At 39.6% G+C, this 18241-nt stretch overlaps 1 protein-coding gene across 10 annotated transcripts in view; it reads right to left on the bottom strand.

Moving 5' to 3' along the window:
• The window catches only part of TRAF3 (TNF receptor associated factor 3), a 69994-nt gene that overhangs the window by 20409 nt on the left and 31344 nt on the right, over positions 1–18241 (bottom strand). For 9 of the 10 annotated variants that reach the window (XM_066188844.1, XM_066188843.1, XM_066188852.1 and 6 more), the window contains 6 exons: positions 13608–13864; positions 10491–10542; positions 8203–8307; positions 7158–7325; positions 2876–2956; positions 114–188 (listed from right to left, as the gene is read on the bottom strand). In XM_066188844.1, coding sequence (XP_066044941.1) covers positions 114–188; positions 2876–2956; positions 7158–7325; positions 8203–8307; positions 10491–10542; positions 13608–13849 — 723 coding nt within the window. In that variant the 5' untranslated portion in view covers positions 13850–13864. The remainder of the gene's footprint in view (positions 1–113; positions 189–2875; positions 2957–7157; positions 7326–8202; positions 8308–10490; positions 10543–13607; positions 13865–18241) is intronic. The other variant, XM_066188853.1, reaches the window with a different exon arrangement.

The following is an 18241-nucleotide window of genomic DNA, read 5'->3' as shown; positions in this document are numbered from 1 at the left end:
AACTGGATGATTTTCTTAACTGAAACTAGAGAAGTCCAGAACTTTCATGTCAAAGAATTAGGTTCTATTGGCAGAGTTTCATCAATTGGGAAGTATAATTGTTATATACTGACCTGAAAAGTGCAGCCATAACGCTTAAAACTACAGGTACTTGGGGCATTAATACATTCTGACAAATGTGCATTCAACTGCAATAGGAAAAAAATGTGAGTTTTGGCAAAAAGACTTTTGCATGATAACATAAAGGGCAGAGGTTATCAGGTTTGTATTGTGTGCCATTTGCAGAACATACAACACACATGTGTATATTTTCTCCAGTCTGATCTCAAGTGCTAATTCTGTATATACACATATGTAAACCACACGCACATGCCAATACAGTATACAGAGTGATACATTTAATATACAGTGAAACTTCTACTAAAGACTATTTCAATAGGCAAACCAATTTAAAAAAAACCCAAAACAAACAGAACATACTCAACAATTATTTGATTTCAGTTTGACTTTAGTGAATGGCTAATCTTTTCTCAAACATTGTTTGTTTGTTGTTTTTTTTTTTTTTTTTATACCGGTGCTCTGAGCAAGTCTTAAGATCAGTTTCACTGTAGTAAAGTACATTTTTTTCTAATCCTAATTTCACGAGGAACCAACTTTTCAAAACATAACATGCAATTCTCCGTGCCTATATTTAACAGTCAAATTACACAAATAAGACTAAACAAGTACTGCATGAAACAGACAAAGAGTTTTAGAGTAGGTACAGTAAAGAAACTTCTAAAAAATGCAGTACACAGGATTAAAACTGATTAGTAAAATGCCTGCATTTTTCACAGATTGAGATTTTAGTCCAGTATCTTGGATTATTACAAGCACAGATCACTTTTTATTTCAAAGTAAACCAATTCACAGAAGCATATACATATATATGGACAGCAGCAGCACAGACGGCAGCAGCTGGATGCAAACTGCCTAAAAGTTGGAGCAGAGAGACATTTTTGGAAAGGACAGCCTAACAAACACTCTTTTCAAAAAAAGAGTCTGCAGTTTGTATTTCCCACAAAGCAGACAGGAGCCAGAGCCTGGCTCCTCAGTTGGCATCACTCTTTTGGGTTGCAGAATCTCATTTGAAATTCCCACACCTTAAGCCCCACATGACTCAGCTCATCCACCTCCCCGGAAAGAAGTGGTGAATCAACACTGCTTTGAATGTGTAGCTCTGGAACAGACGAGAGAGTCTTTAAAATCTCATAACCAAGATGCCATCAGTCACTCATCTCTGATTCAAAACTATTGTGTTCCAAACACTACCTGTAGAAATTCACAGTATCATTTCAAAAGACATGTAGTGCAGAAAAAAATAAGTAAGAAAGGGACATGTGGTCTAACAGGTTTTACGAGAATGCCACATTTTTCAACTTCTCAAAACCAGAAGTCTGCCAAAGAGTTATGAATTAAACATGAAAACTGCCTTTTATTCTACACTAAGATATCCACTTGTACACTACAGAATTTTCTCAAACTGTTAGGCAGGCATTTTCCCATTTTCTGCATAAGACTTCTTGTCCTTAATCATGCAACCAAGAAATACATACATTTTCACAGTATTAGAAAAAAAAATTAAGCAACATACAGCAACAGATGATGCAGGGCAAAGGGTTGTTTAAAGTTCTGTTTCTGCCCATGGTTTCAAACCCCATTTTGACTCTGTGGTTAACAACCCCAGCCTTTAAGGGTGCAGCTCTTACAAGCACTCAGACACACCTCTTCTGAAAGTAACTGCTGAAGTCCGGGGTTTAAGAATAAGCCAAAGTGCTCCAGAACCAGGATCTAATCTTGGCAGTAAGCACTGGTTGGGTTGGCCAGTATATGTATTTTCTCTTTTCTTAACAGCTCAATTTCTCTTAATAAATACAGTATCTATCATATATTTTGTAATTCATTATCTTGGAGGAAAAGACTGCATGAAACTTTGGCAGAAGCCTTACGTGCCTTCTGCACTCTGCCACAATTAATAATTTACAAGTGCAACTGAAAAATGGTATGGATCTAGCTCGGGAAGTAGCAGAGGAAAGAGAAAAGCTCATCCTCAGATCAGACACTTCACTTAGCTTAAAAGAGGCTTACTGAGCGATGAAGACTTCAGTAAATTCTTCTCTATCCTTGGCAAGTAAGTTCTACTTTTAGGGAAAAATTAAGTACCTCAGTTTTGACAGATGCTGCTTTTATCTTTTCATGTACAAGAACGTGGGTCTCTTCAAAGCCAGGCTTTAATTTTTTTTCCCATCTACATGTTACTGGAAGCTTCTACACTTTAGGAGAAACTTTTATGCATTGTTGCATCTGCTGTCAGAGGGTTGTACTCAACCTTAATTTTACACCATTTCTCTAAGTATAAGTTACTATTTTTTAACCCAAAATTTAATAGATTTCATCAAATTTTAAGTTTTTCCATGAAATTACACATCTATATAATTTTTGTAATCTCTACTAACTCTTGCCAACCTGCACTGAATTTTAATTGTGTATTTTTAATTTAATATAAACTAACTACCCCAAGATGCTGCTCTGTGGTGCTGAAATGAGGGAAGGGCAGAGGGAGAGCTAGTAAAAACAAAAGCAGGAAGGACATGCGCTAATCTTGGAAGAGCCAAGTGTAATAATGACTCAAAATTAAGAAATTGTTTCTTTTGAAATAGCTTTTCAAGAGATCATTAAAAATATTTGAGTGTTATCACACTTAACTGTGTGGTAGAAAAAGCTTTTCCTTAGATCTCACATTTTAACAAGGAAATGGCTTCTGGCAAAATTCTTGCGAGATCTTACTAAAGACATTATTTAATTTTTCAGCACAACACTGGGCATGACTTCTTACCTCGCTCCTCATGAGTGTTTTAACACTACATTTATGAGGACATGAAACCATGACACATGGGCAGTCTGTATCTTCATGTTTCTACAGAGGAAGAAAGCAAACAAACCACAAATCAGATCTTACTCTTTAATTAAGAGAAGACTTACCTGCAAAGGAAAGCATCCTACAATAATTAAAAATCCCACAAGATTTTTTTTCCAATGTCATACCCAATTGCGCAGTTACAGAACTGCAACTGCTCAAACATCAGTTTATACTTTTGATGGAGGTGTGAATATTCTGAAGCAAAACCAAGCGTTTCCTCGTGTTTTCCCATGTAAATCTATTTGCTTACCATTTTATTGGCTTTACTTCAAACAGTGAAACAGTAATCAAAGTCAAGTTTTAATCCCCAACAATTACTCACAAATTTGGGCATCTTTAAGAGAAAGCAGAACCAGTGTAGAAGTCCTTTCTAGTAAGGGTATATAGTGCATGGAAAAGTTAATCAGAAATGCACACTGCTCACCCTCAGAGATTCTCTTTCCAGTGAATGGATATTCCCTTCCAATTCTTTTCTAATTTTGATTCCTTTCAAACACCTGATACTAAGACTCACTGCTACACATCATGATGCCAGGCAGGGATTTTAATCTGAGCCCAGATGACAGGTATCTCAGCATAGCTGTCAAACCCTATCACCCCAGTGAGGGAATAAAGTCAGGCTCAAGGTAACTGAATTTACATTTCCTCTCAGTTTTCTCAACAAAATGAAAAATCCATTTCTCGTCAAGTGACACGTCCCATTCAACTTGAAACACGCTGCTTCATTTCTGGTACTTAAGAAAAGCAAAGGAAACAAGGCTCTAGATTTATAAGCCGGTTAGAAAGGGAAAAAGAAAAAGCATGCCCTTTTTGCCCAGTAACCAGGTCTATTTTTTGAAACAAAACCAAGACATGAAGGAGATCTGATCTCCAAGATGCGAAAGGCCTTGGTCAGAATTCTGGGATAAATCTGCCACTATTTGAAACTGTGTCTCTCATTCTTTTAAAGCAGCTGATCAGGTGCTGTCCTGACCCATCTACCCTGCCATGCTCCCCCTTGACTTGAGACATGGCACAGCCCCAGTGACAGGACCAGGGAACCCTCAGCTGCTCCTCAAGCCAGAGCTGGGACAGCAGATGAGCCATCTTCAGTCTGTCCCCAGCAGGGTACCCAGGCAGGAGCAATGCTGCCCCTCTCCTCAGAACAGCCTGCAAGGGTGACAGCCATGCTCTCTTCTGACAAGCAGATTCCCAGAGCACCACTCCTGCTCAGTCAAGAGCTGGACCTGGCCTCTCATTCTGAACACATCTGGAATCGTGCTGAAGGGAGACATCACACACAGCCATGTGACTTTAGGAGCCTAATGCCCTACACACTTCCTCAGTTATTTATCAACTAAAAACCCAGAAAAATAATACTCCCCTTCTAATGTTCATTCCCTAATTTAATTCCCTAACCCTGTTCCCTAACCTACCCAAACCATCTGACAAAGGCTGTGACACTGAGTCTTGGTTCATGATAAAAAGGCAACACGCAATTCCTCAGCATTCCCTCCTGTTTTCCTCCTTGCTCCCCATCCCAGTGTCCACCCACTGAAGCCAAGACAAGCCTTTCCAGCAACTTCAGGATAAACCAGAGTAACCCCAGACCAGTGGCAGAACTCTCTCCCTCCTAATCTAAATTCATCCAGTTGAGCACATAAAGCCAAATGACAAATCCAGTACAAAGCACAGGGGATACCACATGCAGGACTCCCGACAGAGATAAGGGCAGGGCAGGATATTAACACAGCTCCCAGAAAAGCCAGTGACACATCAGGAACATGTCTGGCTCCAGAGCAGTGACAGGGAGCAAGGGACAATGTCTGGGGTCTTGTCCCAGTCAGCTCAGCTGTGTTTCAGAGCACTGTGCAGAGCCCAGATTGCCCTGGCAGGGTCTGGGTTATGGCCAAGGATTCAGGGAGGAGCCCAGGCACTAAGCAGTGCTGTTCCCTCCAGATCCATGTCACACTACTGCTGTCTAAGGATCAATTTTACAGGACAAGCACTTCCACGTAGCTTTGTGGATTATACACAGAAAAATACAGTAATCCAGAAGCATTTCAGACTACTAATTTCCATTTAACAATGCACCATCTTTATCTGTCAGGAGGCAGAGGATGGAAAAGGCAGGTTTGTGACAAAAAGAAACCCTCAATTTTTAGATGCTTTGAACAAAAGATATTAAGAGGCTAAGTCACTAAGTGAGCACACAGGCAAGACAAATGCAATCTAAAAAAGCATTCTGCTAACACTGTTAACTTGCTGGAGTCTGCCTCCAGCAACGGGGATTTCCTACCCCACAGGTCACGGGATTCTATGAAGACATGAACCACATGTTCTCCAGTAAAATTTTTTGTTTCCATTTGCATACCTTTTTTCTCAGTCTTTCTCCGTTTTCAGTTCAAGTCACTGAGGCCAGCTTCAGTCACTATTACATTAGAGAAAATTCTAGGCTCCAGAACCCAGAGATGAACACAAGTTCATCTCTAAAAATCCAGTTTTATCAACGGGGTGACAAAACTCAAATGAGAAGTCAAAAGAAACCTTATGATACCTAAAGGGGGCTACAGAAAGCCAGAGACAGACTTTTTACAGGGGCACGTACAGATAGGACGAGGGAGAACGGCTTTCCGCTGATAGAGGGCAGGTTGAAATTAGATATTAGGAAGTTCTAGACTGCGAGAGTGGTGAGGCACTGGAACAGATCTGGATGTGGTTTTGAGCAACCTGGTCAAGTGGAAGGTGTGCCTGCCCACAGCACAAGGGTTGGAACAAGAATGATCTTTAGGTCCTTTCCAAGCCAAACCATTCTGTGGTTCTAAGATTCAAACATACAGTGTCAATAAGCTTCTGATTCTTATCACTAAAGTATAGGGAGGTAACATTTTAATCAGGCCACAACAAAGAAGCCCATCTCCATCTCTATAACCACTGAACTTTCAAAAATCTAGGAAAAAGCCCCAAAAATATCAGCCAGTCCAGTTTGCAGAATATAGTTAAAACTCAGTGATTCTGTCTATTAAGACAACACACATTTTTTATTATCACTTTTTGCCTCATGCCAATCCCGAGCCTAATGATTATTATGGGAGAACAGCCTCCACAATCTACTTAAATATACTTTCAACTCTGGATCAGAATGTACAAAAATAAATACAGGACAGACTTAATTTTTTCTGTGCATTTTCATGTCTCAGCTGCCTTATTGTAGGTAAGGCCCAGTTATTGAACTACCAGCCCCTACAAGTGGGCTCTCAAATAACTGAGAGCCAAATCTAAACCAGAACTTGGCTATTTTCTACCTATTCCTTTTCGTAACAACATCTCCAAGCAAGGAACACTTCTCATTGCTGTCAGACTTCACCTAACAACCAACACACAAGGATAGAAATGAGAATAAAATTTACATTACTCTTACTATAGTAAGAAAGTGTGAGATCCAAGATCATCAAACTACAGAAGCTACGTAGACAGCATTTTTTTAAAAAAAAGTTAAGATCATATGAAGAAAGATTCAACATAATGTCTTTCAATGTGAAATAACACAACACACTCAAGTTAAAATTCTATGTGTAAAGTAAAAGCCTGACTTTCTCAGCCTCTGCTCTGTAATTCTAACCCTCAATATGCTGCCTCTCAGACAAGCTACTCTGATGCCAAGAACAGCAGTAACTCATCCCAGGCCTGTCATGTACCACTGTTGGTTATGGCAAGGTACAATTTACTTTTGCATTCTTCCTTTCCTCTCATAAGACACAACTGGTTTTACATTCTTCCCTTCCTCCCACAACAGATCACAAAGTACCCAAGAAGGATTACATAGAAGATGCTATTATGCCAATCAATTGCAATGCTTATGCTTTTCTTGCACAATATTTGATTGTTATTATGGTAGTTGCATTTATTATCCATATTGTAAAAAATAGTAAAAGGCATAGCAAAATTAACTTCAGTATCAATACCAAGCAGCGGATCTGATATTTTAAAAATGCAGTATCCGAACATCAGAATAAAGAAAATATTTCCTATTCAGTGCATTTTTTTTCTGCAGGAAAAAGACATCTTTTGAAAGTCAGCCTATTTTCTTCTTTGAATTATTAATTCTGGCTGAGAGGCCAAAACTCTTTTGACAGCTATGGAGAAGGACAAGAAGAGTCGTTATTATTCTACATTAATGTAGCGAATCTTAATGTTTATACACAAGAAAATACTGCACCTGTAACATAATCATTGGGACTTGGCTTTTACAGTATTTACATGTTGTCTCCCGGTATTTACAGGTCTTCTCTACATGGTCTGGCAAATCTTTTCTCAGTATTTTTTCTTTGCAATCAGCACGAGGACATGGGAGTTCTTCAAACTGACAATCAGTTCTCAAATGCATCTGAAAGATGGAAAAAAAAAAAAAAGTCAATCCAATTAAGTTTTGTGCATGTCTTCCATCCTTTGAAGACATTCAACATTAGGTAACTTCAGACCCAAAGTACGGAGAATTATTTTGTGAACTGCATCACACACTGACAAATCTACTCAGGAATACACTTCTGACTGCACAGTCCCTTTACCCGGACAGCTGATTTCACTGTGGTAAAGATGTACATGAACTACTTCTACTTCGAAAAGCACTCTAACACAGCACAAAATTCTACTCAGGCTATTGAAAGAAAAGGTAAGCACTCTTTTAAAAGGCGTATTACTCCACATAAACATAGATGCTGCTGTAAGTTGTTTAGGTATGTGAGCTTGCTCCCTCACAGCAAGAATCTACACATCTCACTGCAAACTGCTGTGCAGCCATTTCATAAAACTGTTGAATTACTGAATTACTACTATCTCATGCCTTCACCAAAACAGCCACAGGTTATTTTACACAACTCTGGAGAAGCCAAAGGTTTAATTTCACACATAAACACCACATGAGAAGATTAAGACAAATAAAACACACACCAAAATGGAAATAAAATTTCTCACATTTGTCAAGTACAGATTAAGATTCTTCACTATTTTATTTCTCCTTCCAGTTCTCATTTGGTTCATACGTTTATATTTCCAAGCTTTAGTGCCAGACAATCACATGATTTTTCACAATTCCTTACAGTTCATAAAAAAGCTGAATTTCAAAACAATTTAAATCTATCATAACATTTATAAATCACATTAATCACCAGTGAGAGCAAGTTAAGTAACTGACTCTGATTTTTAAGATTTTTTTCTTCATTCTTTAACTCAAAAGGAAGCTAATGACTGTTAGATTAGCTTACCAGTAATTGACCCAAAGACAGCTGTTCCTTACAGCCCTTGTTTTCATTTCTGCAGTATATTTGAAGGGCAAGTAATTCTCTTCTGCAACAATTATCTTTAAATACCTGAAAAATCAAAGATCACTTTTTCTTAGAAACTGAAAAGCACTCAAGGATATGCAAGTTCAAATGAAGTAGAAGCCACACAATTCAGCCACAGCAGTGTCATTCAATCCTAGCTTTATGTGCCAGAAATAAAATCCTGCTATTCTGTTTTCCTAGAATGTGCACAACACTGAGGTTCCTCCACTGTGAAGCAGCCCAATGAAAGAGCTTTTGGACAGATACTCTACTACTGTTTCAATTTTACTATAAATACAATAAAGGGAAAGGTACAAGAAAGGGCCACATTTGCTACTATTTGCTTGCCAGTATTAGGCCTGCACAAGCTAGAACTCTCTTCATTGTTTGGGGAGCTGCTGTATTAGGCAAATTACCGTAAGACAAAAGAGACTCAAGGAACAGTAGTTTGGAGGGGAGGTGTCTCATGGATGGGATGGTGGTCCCAAAATTACTAGACTGGCTGGCTGGAATACCTCCTTGCACTTCAGTAGTAACACATAATTACAGACATTTTCTAAGGTTTTGGGTGGAAGGAGGTTTTTTATTCACAGATAAGTGAGCTTTAACTATCTCTCCATTTTAATGTTTATAAGCACTTTCGGCGTTTTTTGTTCACAATAAAACTGGAGGAAGTTACAAATAGAGAAGCTGGGTTTTGAGTTTTACACCTTCTAGGGGAGATACCCCATAAGAGACAATACAGCTGAACTCGCAGGAAGTCAAATTGCGAAAGGCAGAAACTAGAGAAAGACAAAAACTGGGAAACAATTACTACTATTTTAAAGTCCAAAACCAAAGAGATAAACTTCTAATTGTTTTTCATCTTCTTTAACAGCCATTAAGAAATACCTTAAGAAGCCCAACCTATGACTGCTTCTCTGATAAACAGACTCCTGTGATACTGAGTACACCGCAGCACTCCGGTAATTATAGAATGGTTCTGCATGCTAACACTTAACCAAGAATTATGACCCACCTGCCCACAGTGACCATGAATCTATCCCCAGTACCAGTGAAGAAGGGAACACTGCAATCACTCTCATCTGATCTCATCTGACACGGGTCACTGGTTTCTGTTTACTTCTCAGAAGCGTGTGGGAAGTTTAATGAATCAACAAGTCTCATTTAAATAATCAATTGGCTATGCTGCAGTATCTTTTCCAATGTAATTCACAGGGTTAGTATGCGGAGTTTTGCTGACTGAAGCTATCTAAAAGCATTTCTGTGATTTAGGACTCTAGCATTCTGTGGGAAGAGGGGTTTCCAGTTTCATGAAAAACACTGATTTGCATAGTTAGTCTGACAGGTATTTAGTATGCACTGGCCTTCTTGTCCTGTTTTAAAGATACTAGAAGTTTCGTAACAAATGTCCGTATTTATGTATATTGAGAGTCGGAATGTCAGTTAAAAGAACAAATAAATTAGCCATCACGATTATTGGTCTGAACTCCTGCAGAGTCCATCCATGTCAAAACCAAATTACACTGAGCACTGTTCAGAGAACCATTTTGGATTAAAGCAAAGAGAGATCAACATACCTATCAACCTTTTCTTGAAAATGGTTACGAGCCCAAGTATTCACTTATGCAAGAAAGACTACAAGCACAAATAATTTACTAAACATTTTAGCAATCGTAAAAACCACATAAACCATGTACTAAGCCAAGAAATTTTTCTACCTTGAATGTTTCAAAGGCAGCAAAAAGTTTTGATGTGAAAAACAGTGAAGAGGGTATCACTGAAATAACCGATACAAATAAAAAATTTGATTCCATTACCATTACTCGTAACTGTCCTAATTCCAGTGGGGTTCACTGAACACCACACTGTTAAAGAGATGAGTGAAACAGCAGCCATTGGTTTAGAGCCAAATCACTGTTCACCTAGACCTTTCACATCCCTGCATCTACAGGAGATAGAATATTTTTTATCACCCTCTTGGTTGATGGAAGGACAACTGCCACCTGTCTGGACTTCTTGGGATGAAGCTGACATGTTTTCTGCCATGAGGTTAACAGGAAAAATGAGCCGCCTACCTCTATAAAATGCATAGTTTAGGTTCTATGACAAACCTACCTTTATAGGTAGCTTATTAGGTTTGTGAAATAATTACCACATAACAGTAACACAACTTGTGTACGCCACACAGTTCAATACTCTTGAACAAGAAACATTTTTAACAATACCTTATCTTTTACTATGCTTTCTTGACACGCTGTACATTTTGGACTAGAAGACCTGAAGAGAAAAGAAAAGCGAAAAACTATTGTAGCTCATCTGAATTTTTGCAGTACAAAAATTTCCGTTTATGAGGCACTTAGTTTTGATTATTCAATATATTCTAAAACCATAAAAAATGGGTACAGTTCATTATAAGGAGAAAATACAACATTATTTCAATAAATTTGTACATTTGAGTTTTCAGTGGAAAGTATCTGGCATTCCCAAGGAAGTGTGACCATCACAATGTCTCCAGACAACTGCACAGTGGTTTTCAAGCTGGCAAAATTCATTCCCTATTTTTCAGTCTGCACCTGATCCAAAATTGTTGTCACTTCTCAATCTGTGCAAACAGGCAAAATATTGTCTCTTCAATTACTGTTTTTTCAAACAACACCTAATGGAAACTTACTTTCTCTGACAGTCAATTATACATCCTTTTTGGGTGAAAAAATATTTATGTCCACCTCATTCAAGTCTGTTCTGGTTTTAGCAACTGTTACAGATGCTTGCTGCCTCCTTTATCTGAATTACTGCTTTGCAGCTGTCTTGGTAAACTAATTACCAAACTTGCGACCTCTTGGACAACAGGCAGAATCAGGAGCAGGCAGACTGTGAAGAGAAATTGGAGTGCAGAAAACCTGAGTTTCTACAGCTGTTTCTGCCTCTGACCTGCCAAGTGTTGTAGTGTAAAGCCCTCAGAATCACAGAATGGATTGGGTTGAAGAGAGCAAAGCTCATCTGGTTCCACTGCCCTGCCATGGAGAGGAACACCTTCCACCAGACCAGGCTGCTTTGTTCCTTTTTAGTTCCTTTTGCCCACATAAAATGGAAACAGTCAAAATTATCTCCCTTGCAAAGCACTGAGACGAAAAGCACCAGGTAAAAGCTGCGTGAATTCTTTCATAAAGCACCTCACTGACAGGCTATCGAGGCTGTGGCTGCTAGCAGCAGTGCAAATCAATGTAAAAGGCTGAAAAGGTTCAATTATGTTATATAGTCTGTATGGTTATTTCACATCATCTCGCTGGCTTCTGCTCTTCAAACCAAACACTTTGTGTCTCATCATATTTCTGAGCATCTTAAGTACCTTGAAGCTTCAATATCTGTAATGCTTTTCATAAGGCAAAAAAAAAAAAAGCAATCTGAACTACATCAGGGCATACAGTGTTAAATACAATGTCATGCTTTTCTTGCTCTTACTGAATTCACTCAAGCATCCAACTTGCTTTTTCAAACTACTCTTGCATACTGAGCAAACATCTTTACTGCTTTATCTCCACTAACTCCCAATTCCTTGTCCTCAAACAACCCTGGAACAGAAGTTGCTAGCATATAATTAGTGTGTTTGTGTATGCAGCAGCATATCAACACTTAATGAAAAAAATTTTGTGCAAATACAGGACCAACATAAACCTATTTTACTTTCAATTTTATGGCACACTTTTTATTTAAAAAAAAGAGGGGGGGAGGATGGAAATGAAATTTTTACTAAAATATTTCTTTGCAACAAGCACCTAAATAAAGTGAAATAACTCAATGGCCTTAAGCACGTGTCCTTTTCTGTAACAGACCGGTTGGAAAGTCAGGAAGATAAAATTACACATATTCCAGCTACACTGTAATAAGCACACGTGCATGCCTCACAGCAGGCAGGGAAGGAAAATTGCCCAGACTCCAGCAATGCCAGAATTGTTACTGCTTAGATTGTCAAGGATCTGCTCTGTCCACCTGTGCACATCCAAGCAGGTGATTGCTTTTTTGCAGTCAGTGCTATTAACCATGTAAGAGTCCTCCAAAACCATGTACTGCACAAGAAATAACTGCATTTCTTAAATACCACACTTCACTTGATACTGTGTATCAAAAGAAAAGTTGGTGGGTTTTTGTTGCTGTTTTAAATTAGAAATGCTGTAGGCACAAAACTTGCAGGAGTGCATTAGTGAGCTATGGACCCTTGTGTTTGCCCAGTACAGAGATTACTCTTTATCAGAGACTGAGTATTGTAATAAGTTCCATACTCTTTTGCCATACTGCATGTAATCTTGACTTAGATATCTAAGCATTTGATATCAGATTACAGTATTTCCAAGTGACATATAAACCAGCATAGAGTCAGGGTGGTCACAAAAAGTAAACGGATCTCAAGGCTTCCAAAGTCAAATCCACTCACTCATAGTCCAGTATGCAACATTCAGCAAGCCAAGTATCTTCTGTATTTCTGCTTTTCCAGTCGTAAAGTAACATATTCACTGCTTATGTACCCCAGGAGATTAAAGTGTCCTGAATGGTCTCCAAACATTACACAAAGTTTTGAAATCACACTACTGAATACAACCAGCAGTAATGCACCAAAGTTGTGAGGCAAAGAAATCTACTGATGCACTTCTGGTACTTCTTAAAACCTAGATATCCCTGAATGATTGCACTTTTATTCTTATCTAGACTGGGAAAGATAGCACCTCTCAGCATTCATTTTTCATCTATATCATTCACTCACCCTCTCTGCACTCCGGCCCAAACATCTCACTAATAGAGACACCAGCCTTTCTGACCCTCCTGCAATCCACAGGACATACAAGTCCCATAACAAACAGTTGGGTGGGCTACAGGGAAACTGCTCCACAAGCAGGTCCATTTATCCAAAGGTGCCACCACCCACCTCTGAGGCTGCCTCCACGGCCAGGTTAGGCATCACCACCCCAAGGAATGTGTACAAGCTCACTTCCTCACACAGACAATTCACGGTGTGTATTTGACACTAGATTACCCAAGTTAAAAGTCTTGTGAAACAGCTACTCCATTTGGCTTCCACAGGGAATGAAACTCTTACCTAACACATTGCTACACAGGACTACACCACTGTAACAACTGCTCCAACCATACTGATGGAAAGCTCAGTTGTCTTCCCCTGATCCAGGGTAGAGCACAAACGTCTGCAGCAGCACACAGATAACAAAGATTTAAGCAAGCAAGAGTATAAGGCTCAACATATTCCTAAAGCTGCAATGGTGTTCACAGTAATGTCAGTGGTGCACAACATTTGAAGGTATCGACACGCTTTACCGGAACAAACAACATACCTCAGCAAGGCATTCATGCAGGTTTCACAGAATCTGTGTCCACATTCAGTCTGTTTAGGGTTGCATAAGATGAGGTGACATTTTTCACATTTGTACTTATCTTCCACAGCATTCACAAATTTCTCTTTGTAGCCACCTTGCTCTGGAACATAGATGGATGCTGATGGACTGCGGTCAGGATTGGCCCTCTGCTGTACCATTTCTACAGATAAAGGGGGTTCTGACTTCTTACTGGTGTCCATGCTCTAAGATAGTGTCTGTGAATCAAAAGTGAGAAAAACTGAGAAATAAGGACCTCTTTCACCACTGAAATAAAACAGAGCATCTGAGAGAATGCATAAAATCAAAGCATCAAGAACAGATCTGTGTACACACATCATGTGAACATAATACATACGTTACTCCCTGAGTATATTTAGCATAGCAAATCTGTAAAATAGTCTACATATTCAAAGGCTCTAGAATGCAAAGAATTAAAACCTGCTCCTGAAAATGAAGTGTTAATTACGACCATCACTCTAGGAATACACAAGGGATTCTTCCACATCTTTCTCTCTCTCTCTTTCTCTGAAAAGAATTGCTTAATATTGAACTCCAACCATTAGAGGCAGCAAGAGGTGTGGTGAAAAAGCTGCTCTGGTACGGTACTGCACGTGATCCTGCTCAAATGCTACTGCAAAAGCACACAACCACCAGTGTCCTACAGAGGGTATCCAGAGCCCACCCAGCTCTCCTGCCCACTTTTCCTGTCTACCCCTTTGCAGTGGCACAGTGTAAGACACGCTGCTTTGAGTCTGCCTCACAACACCACAGAAGGGTTTTACTTACTAGATACTTTCCAACCTTTTCATTGCACATCTTCACCTAAGACAGCGGCTGAGCAAAGTCTAACTGACAGCAGAGAAGGGTCTATGTAACATGGCCATTTGATTCATTTACCAGGGCTAAGCACAACTGACAGGTAGCTGAGAAAATAATTAATCCAGCTGAAGAGTAAATTACAGTACCTATTATCCCGGACAATCCATCTTCTAGGTCAGCATGCAAAGCATTACCAGAGCAACAGAGGAATAATATCCCAGGTTAAGTTTTAAAATGTGTTTTCAATCATTTCCTAGCTAATCTTGTAGTCAAACAAGCATAAGTGCTCTTAGAAAGGCTCAGGATATACAGGAGAAAGCACAGATGGAGGATACAACCTCTGAGAAATGTCTGGCTACCTGCAAGAGGAAAGTACACTTAAATTCTCTCTCCATGTTAACCAGTAATTTAGATATAAACCTATTCCACAGCTCTGCAGTTGCCTCAACTCAGGGAGTTATAATTCAAATTTTAAGAAGCAGAATGAAGATATGAGGCCCAGTTCACTTCTCAAAGTATGTCCACAAACACCACAGAAAGCCAAATGCCTCACGTTCCCAGTACACAAACCCTCTTGTACACAGTTTTTGTGATATCTTACCTTTCCTTACTAAGCCCAAAACCATGCACTTGAAAAGAAAACATTTTACTTGTAGATAATTTCTACATCTATAATTTTGGTACAGAATTCTCCACGCAAGAATTTTCTTTGATTTCCAATGTCATTATTTACAGAAACAAAAGACAAAATCGTTGTGACTCAATGCTGAGACCATTTAATGTTTGTACACCAGCTGAGCAAGGGTAGAGGTGTTGAGTGAAGAATTCTCACTTCATTGCCCCCTTGCCCAGGGGAAAGCCTCTCTGATCTCCATCAAACTCAGACCGCCCAAGGAACCCATCCTCATAACTCAGTGATTGTGTTTGTGACTGTGTCATATTCAAAACCAACCAAACAACACAAATACACCCAAAAAAGGGGAAAAAACCTGAACAGGTTCCATGAACTGAAAAGCTACTATAAATTCTGATCCATAATTTGAATTAATGTTAGTCTATTCCTTGTCTGCTCTTCAAAGACTGCAGAAGCTTATGTCTTGACAGAACAATACGTGAAAGAACCAAAAAGTCTGTGCTGAACTGAAAGTGACTCACACTTCTCATTAATGAGGAAATTCAGATTATTTCAGACCTTAGCTAGTTTCACCAGCAAGCACAAAAACCCAGCAGGTAATAATGACACTGAAGAGGCAACTCGAGATTGTAACCAGCACAAAAGAAACGAGATTGATGTTGAGAACATGATTCAGACAAGGAGGTTCACAGAAGTGCCACGAATGAGAAAGGAAAGCAGCTTATAAAAGCAGTCTAGATTTAGAGACTGCCCAAGGCATGAGTGCTGCTGCTGTACATCAGTGGCTGGACATGGGGAAATGCAGTCATGAGCTTAGGACCTGACACTTTGCTGTGGCTGTAAGAGAAAAGATTAGCAAGAGATGGAAAAAAATGCAACTCCTTAAATATCCAGACTGCTGAAACTTGGCTACCTACGGAATTGCTTCCTATGTGCAACGGGAAAAGCTTTATTTGGCACTTGCAGTTTAGGAATCTGTAATTGTTTCAGTTCCTTGATTTATAGCTACTAATACGTCTTTTCCCTCCTCAGCTGTGTATTTTTTTAAATCATATTCAAGACCTCCACTCTTCTGTCAATTCTTGAAATCAAAAGCCAACTTCAAGCATGTCGATTTGTAGGAACAACACAGGGAGCATTACTTTCCTTAAAATGACAGAAAAAACAAGGCATGACCTGCTTCTGACCCACAAAAAAGAAAACAAACAAACAAACAAACAAAAAACAGAAAAAGAAGCAATAAAGAGATGCTGACAGGAGAGCTGTCAAGTCAAAAGAGCACAAAGTTCCCAAACTTGCAAGTTGCAGTCAACAACTACTGAATGTCTACTTCCCCATAAAGTTTCTTCCGAACAAGAAGAAGCTGAAGATGATTGGAGATGTGAAGTCTTCCAAAAGCATGATTTCTTCAAACTAAAGCTGAGTAATTAGTCACAAGTAGGCAGGCAGGGGTGACAGGAGAATATTCAAGACTTAACACAGACAGCACGGAATGCCAAATGAGCAGCAGGTGAGAGTTTCACAAAGATATGAAACTGCTCCGGGCTGGACTGTCAGCTGTCAGGGGAGATTTCACACCAGAATAAACTGCACAGGGTGCCACAGGACTCCACTTCTGGAACTGACATCCTAGATACCTTGTCACAGAAAACAAGCAGAAAGCACACTGACAAATAAAACGTACTATGCGATAAGCCTAACAGTCAGATTTGTCTGCCTTGGGTTTTGTATTTATTTTATGAAGAAGTATGTCAGACCAGAAAAGCAAAACAAGCTCAGCAACAGAGCAGCCAGACTGGTGAGGAATTCTCTTCTACAATACTCTGAAGCCACTCATGAAGTACTGTCATAAAAAAGAAGAGCACTGAGCTTACAAGACCACCACAACCTCATTACAATGAACAAGCTGTATTTAACAAGGAGATGGGAGAAGTGATGTCTATCTGCATGCACAGAGCTTTGCCCTCACGCATATTAGTTACATGCTCCTACACCTCCATGTGCGATCAGGGGTGAAAACAAGCACAAATAATACAAACATTTCAGCTGCCACCCTTTTGCAAACAGCATTCTGTCACAGTTCCCATGCCACTACAGGGTGTCACCTGCAATGGCTTCTCTTCCTTTTCAGGAACCTTTAACAGCAGGACTCGGGTTATTCCCCCATAATCATGTTTCAAACTGCCAACAAGAAGCAATTTTGAAGTCACACCTCAGTAAGACACCCTCCCCTTCTGGCAGTGAAGTTAACATACTTCCAGAGAGCAGGGAGAGGAGCCTAGCTAGGGGCATGCAAGATGGGCTAGTTCTGGTGGGAGCCCCTGATTCCTAAAGGCATGGCAAGCTGCCATCCAACCAAAGACTCTGGTTCTCGTTCAGCAAGCTAAACCTTAATGCCTAATTAATCACCAGCTAGTTCTTACACTCCAGTTCCTTATCAGTGGGAAAAGATCACCACAATAAAAGTATGTGACTTTTAGACGACTTTTGAAACTGTTAAACCTTGGACAATCAGGTTTAACTTTTCAGGACAGATAAGCACACACAAAGAGAGGCACAGACACCAAGGTTGGTTCTGTCCACTGTTGCTTGTCTTTCAGCCACCTCTCCTGCAGCCAGCATATGCTAACACTCACACCTGAGTGGACATTGTTGTGGCCATCATATATGTGGCCACAGGACATCGTATGGGTGACACTGTGACACTGCTTGCTCCAGTCTGGTCACTACTCTTGCTCAATACAAGTGATATTCAAGCAACTGAGACTGAACCTCAGTTGATACTTCAAGCTGCATATACTGCAGTGAAGGTCAGAACAATTTGTTGGTGCTTAACTAATTCTAGTATTAGCAGAGAGGCCTAGAAACTGGAAGCAAAAGTGAGTTCAACCACAAAGTTGTTCCGAGAATTAGGAAGCACGGTAATTCCCAAACAAAAGGCATTTTGCTCTTTCCTTATTTACACAAGGATGTTGTTCTCACTGCACAAAGAGCAAACACCCTAAAAATCTGCACTTGTGTCCTGTATTGCCACATATCTTTATGATTTGCTCTTTGGGAATAAAGCCAGTTTGTGACACAGATATACAATAAAGCTTCTATAAAAATTCAAAATAAATTTGCATCCTAAAGAAAACAG

This window comes from Chamaea fasciata, unplaced genomic scaffold, assembly GCF_029207755.1.
Source record: "Chamaea fasciata isolate MVZ Bird 193981 ecotype frontalis unplaced genomic scaffold, bChaFas1.0.hap1 SCAF_7, whole genome shotgun sequence".
Classification (NCBI taxonomy): Eukaryota; Metazoa; Chordata; class Aves; order Passeriformes; family Sylviidae; genus Chamaea; species Chamaea fasciata.
The sequence above is the reverse complement of the archived record's forward strand: the minus strand, read 5'-3'. Positions and strand labels throughout refer to the sequence as shown.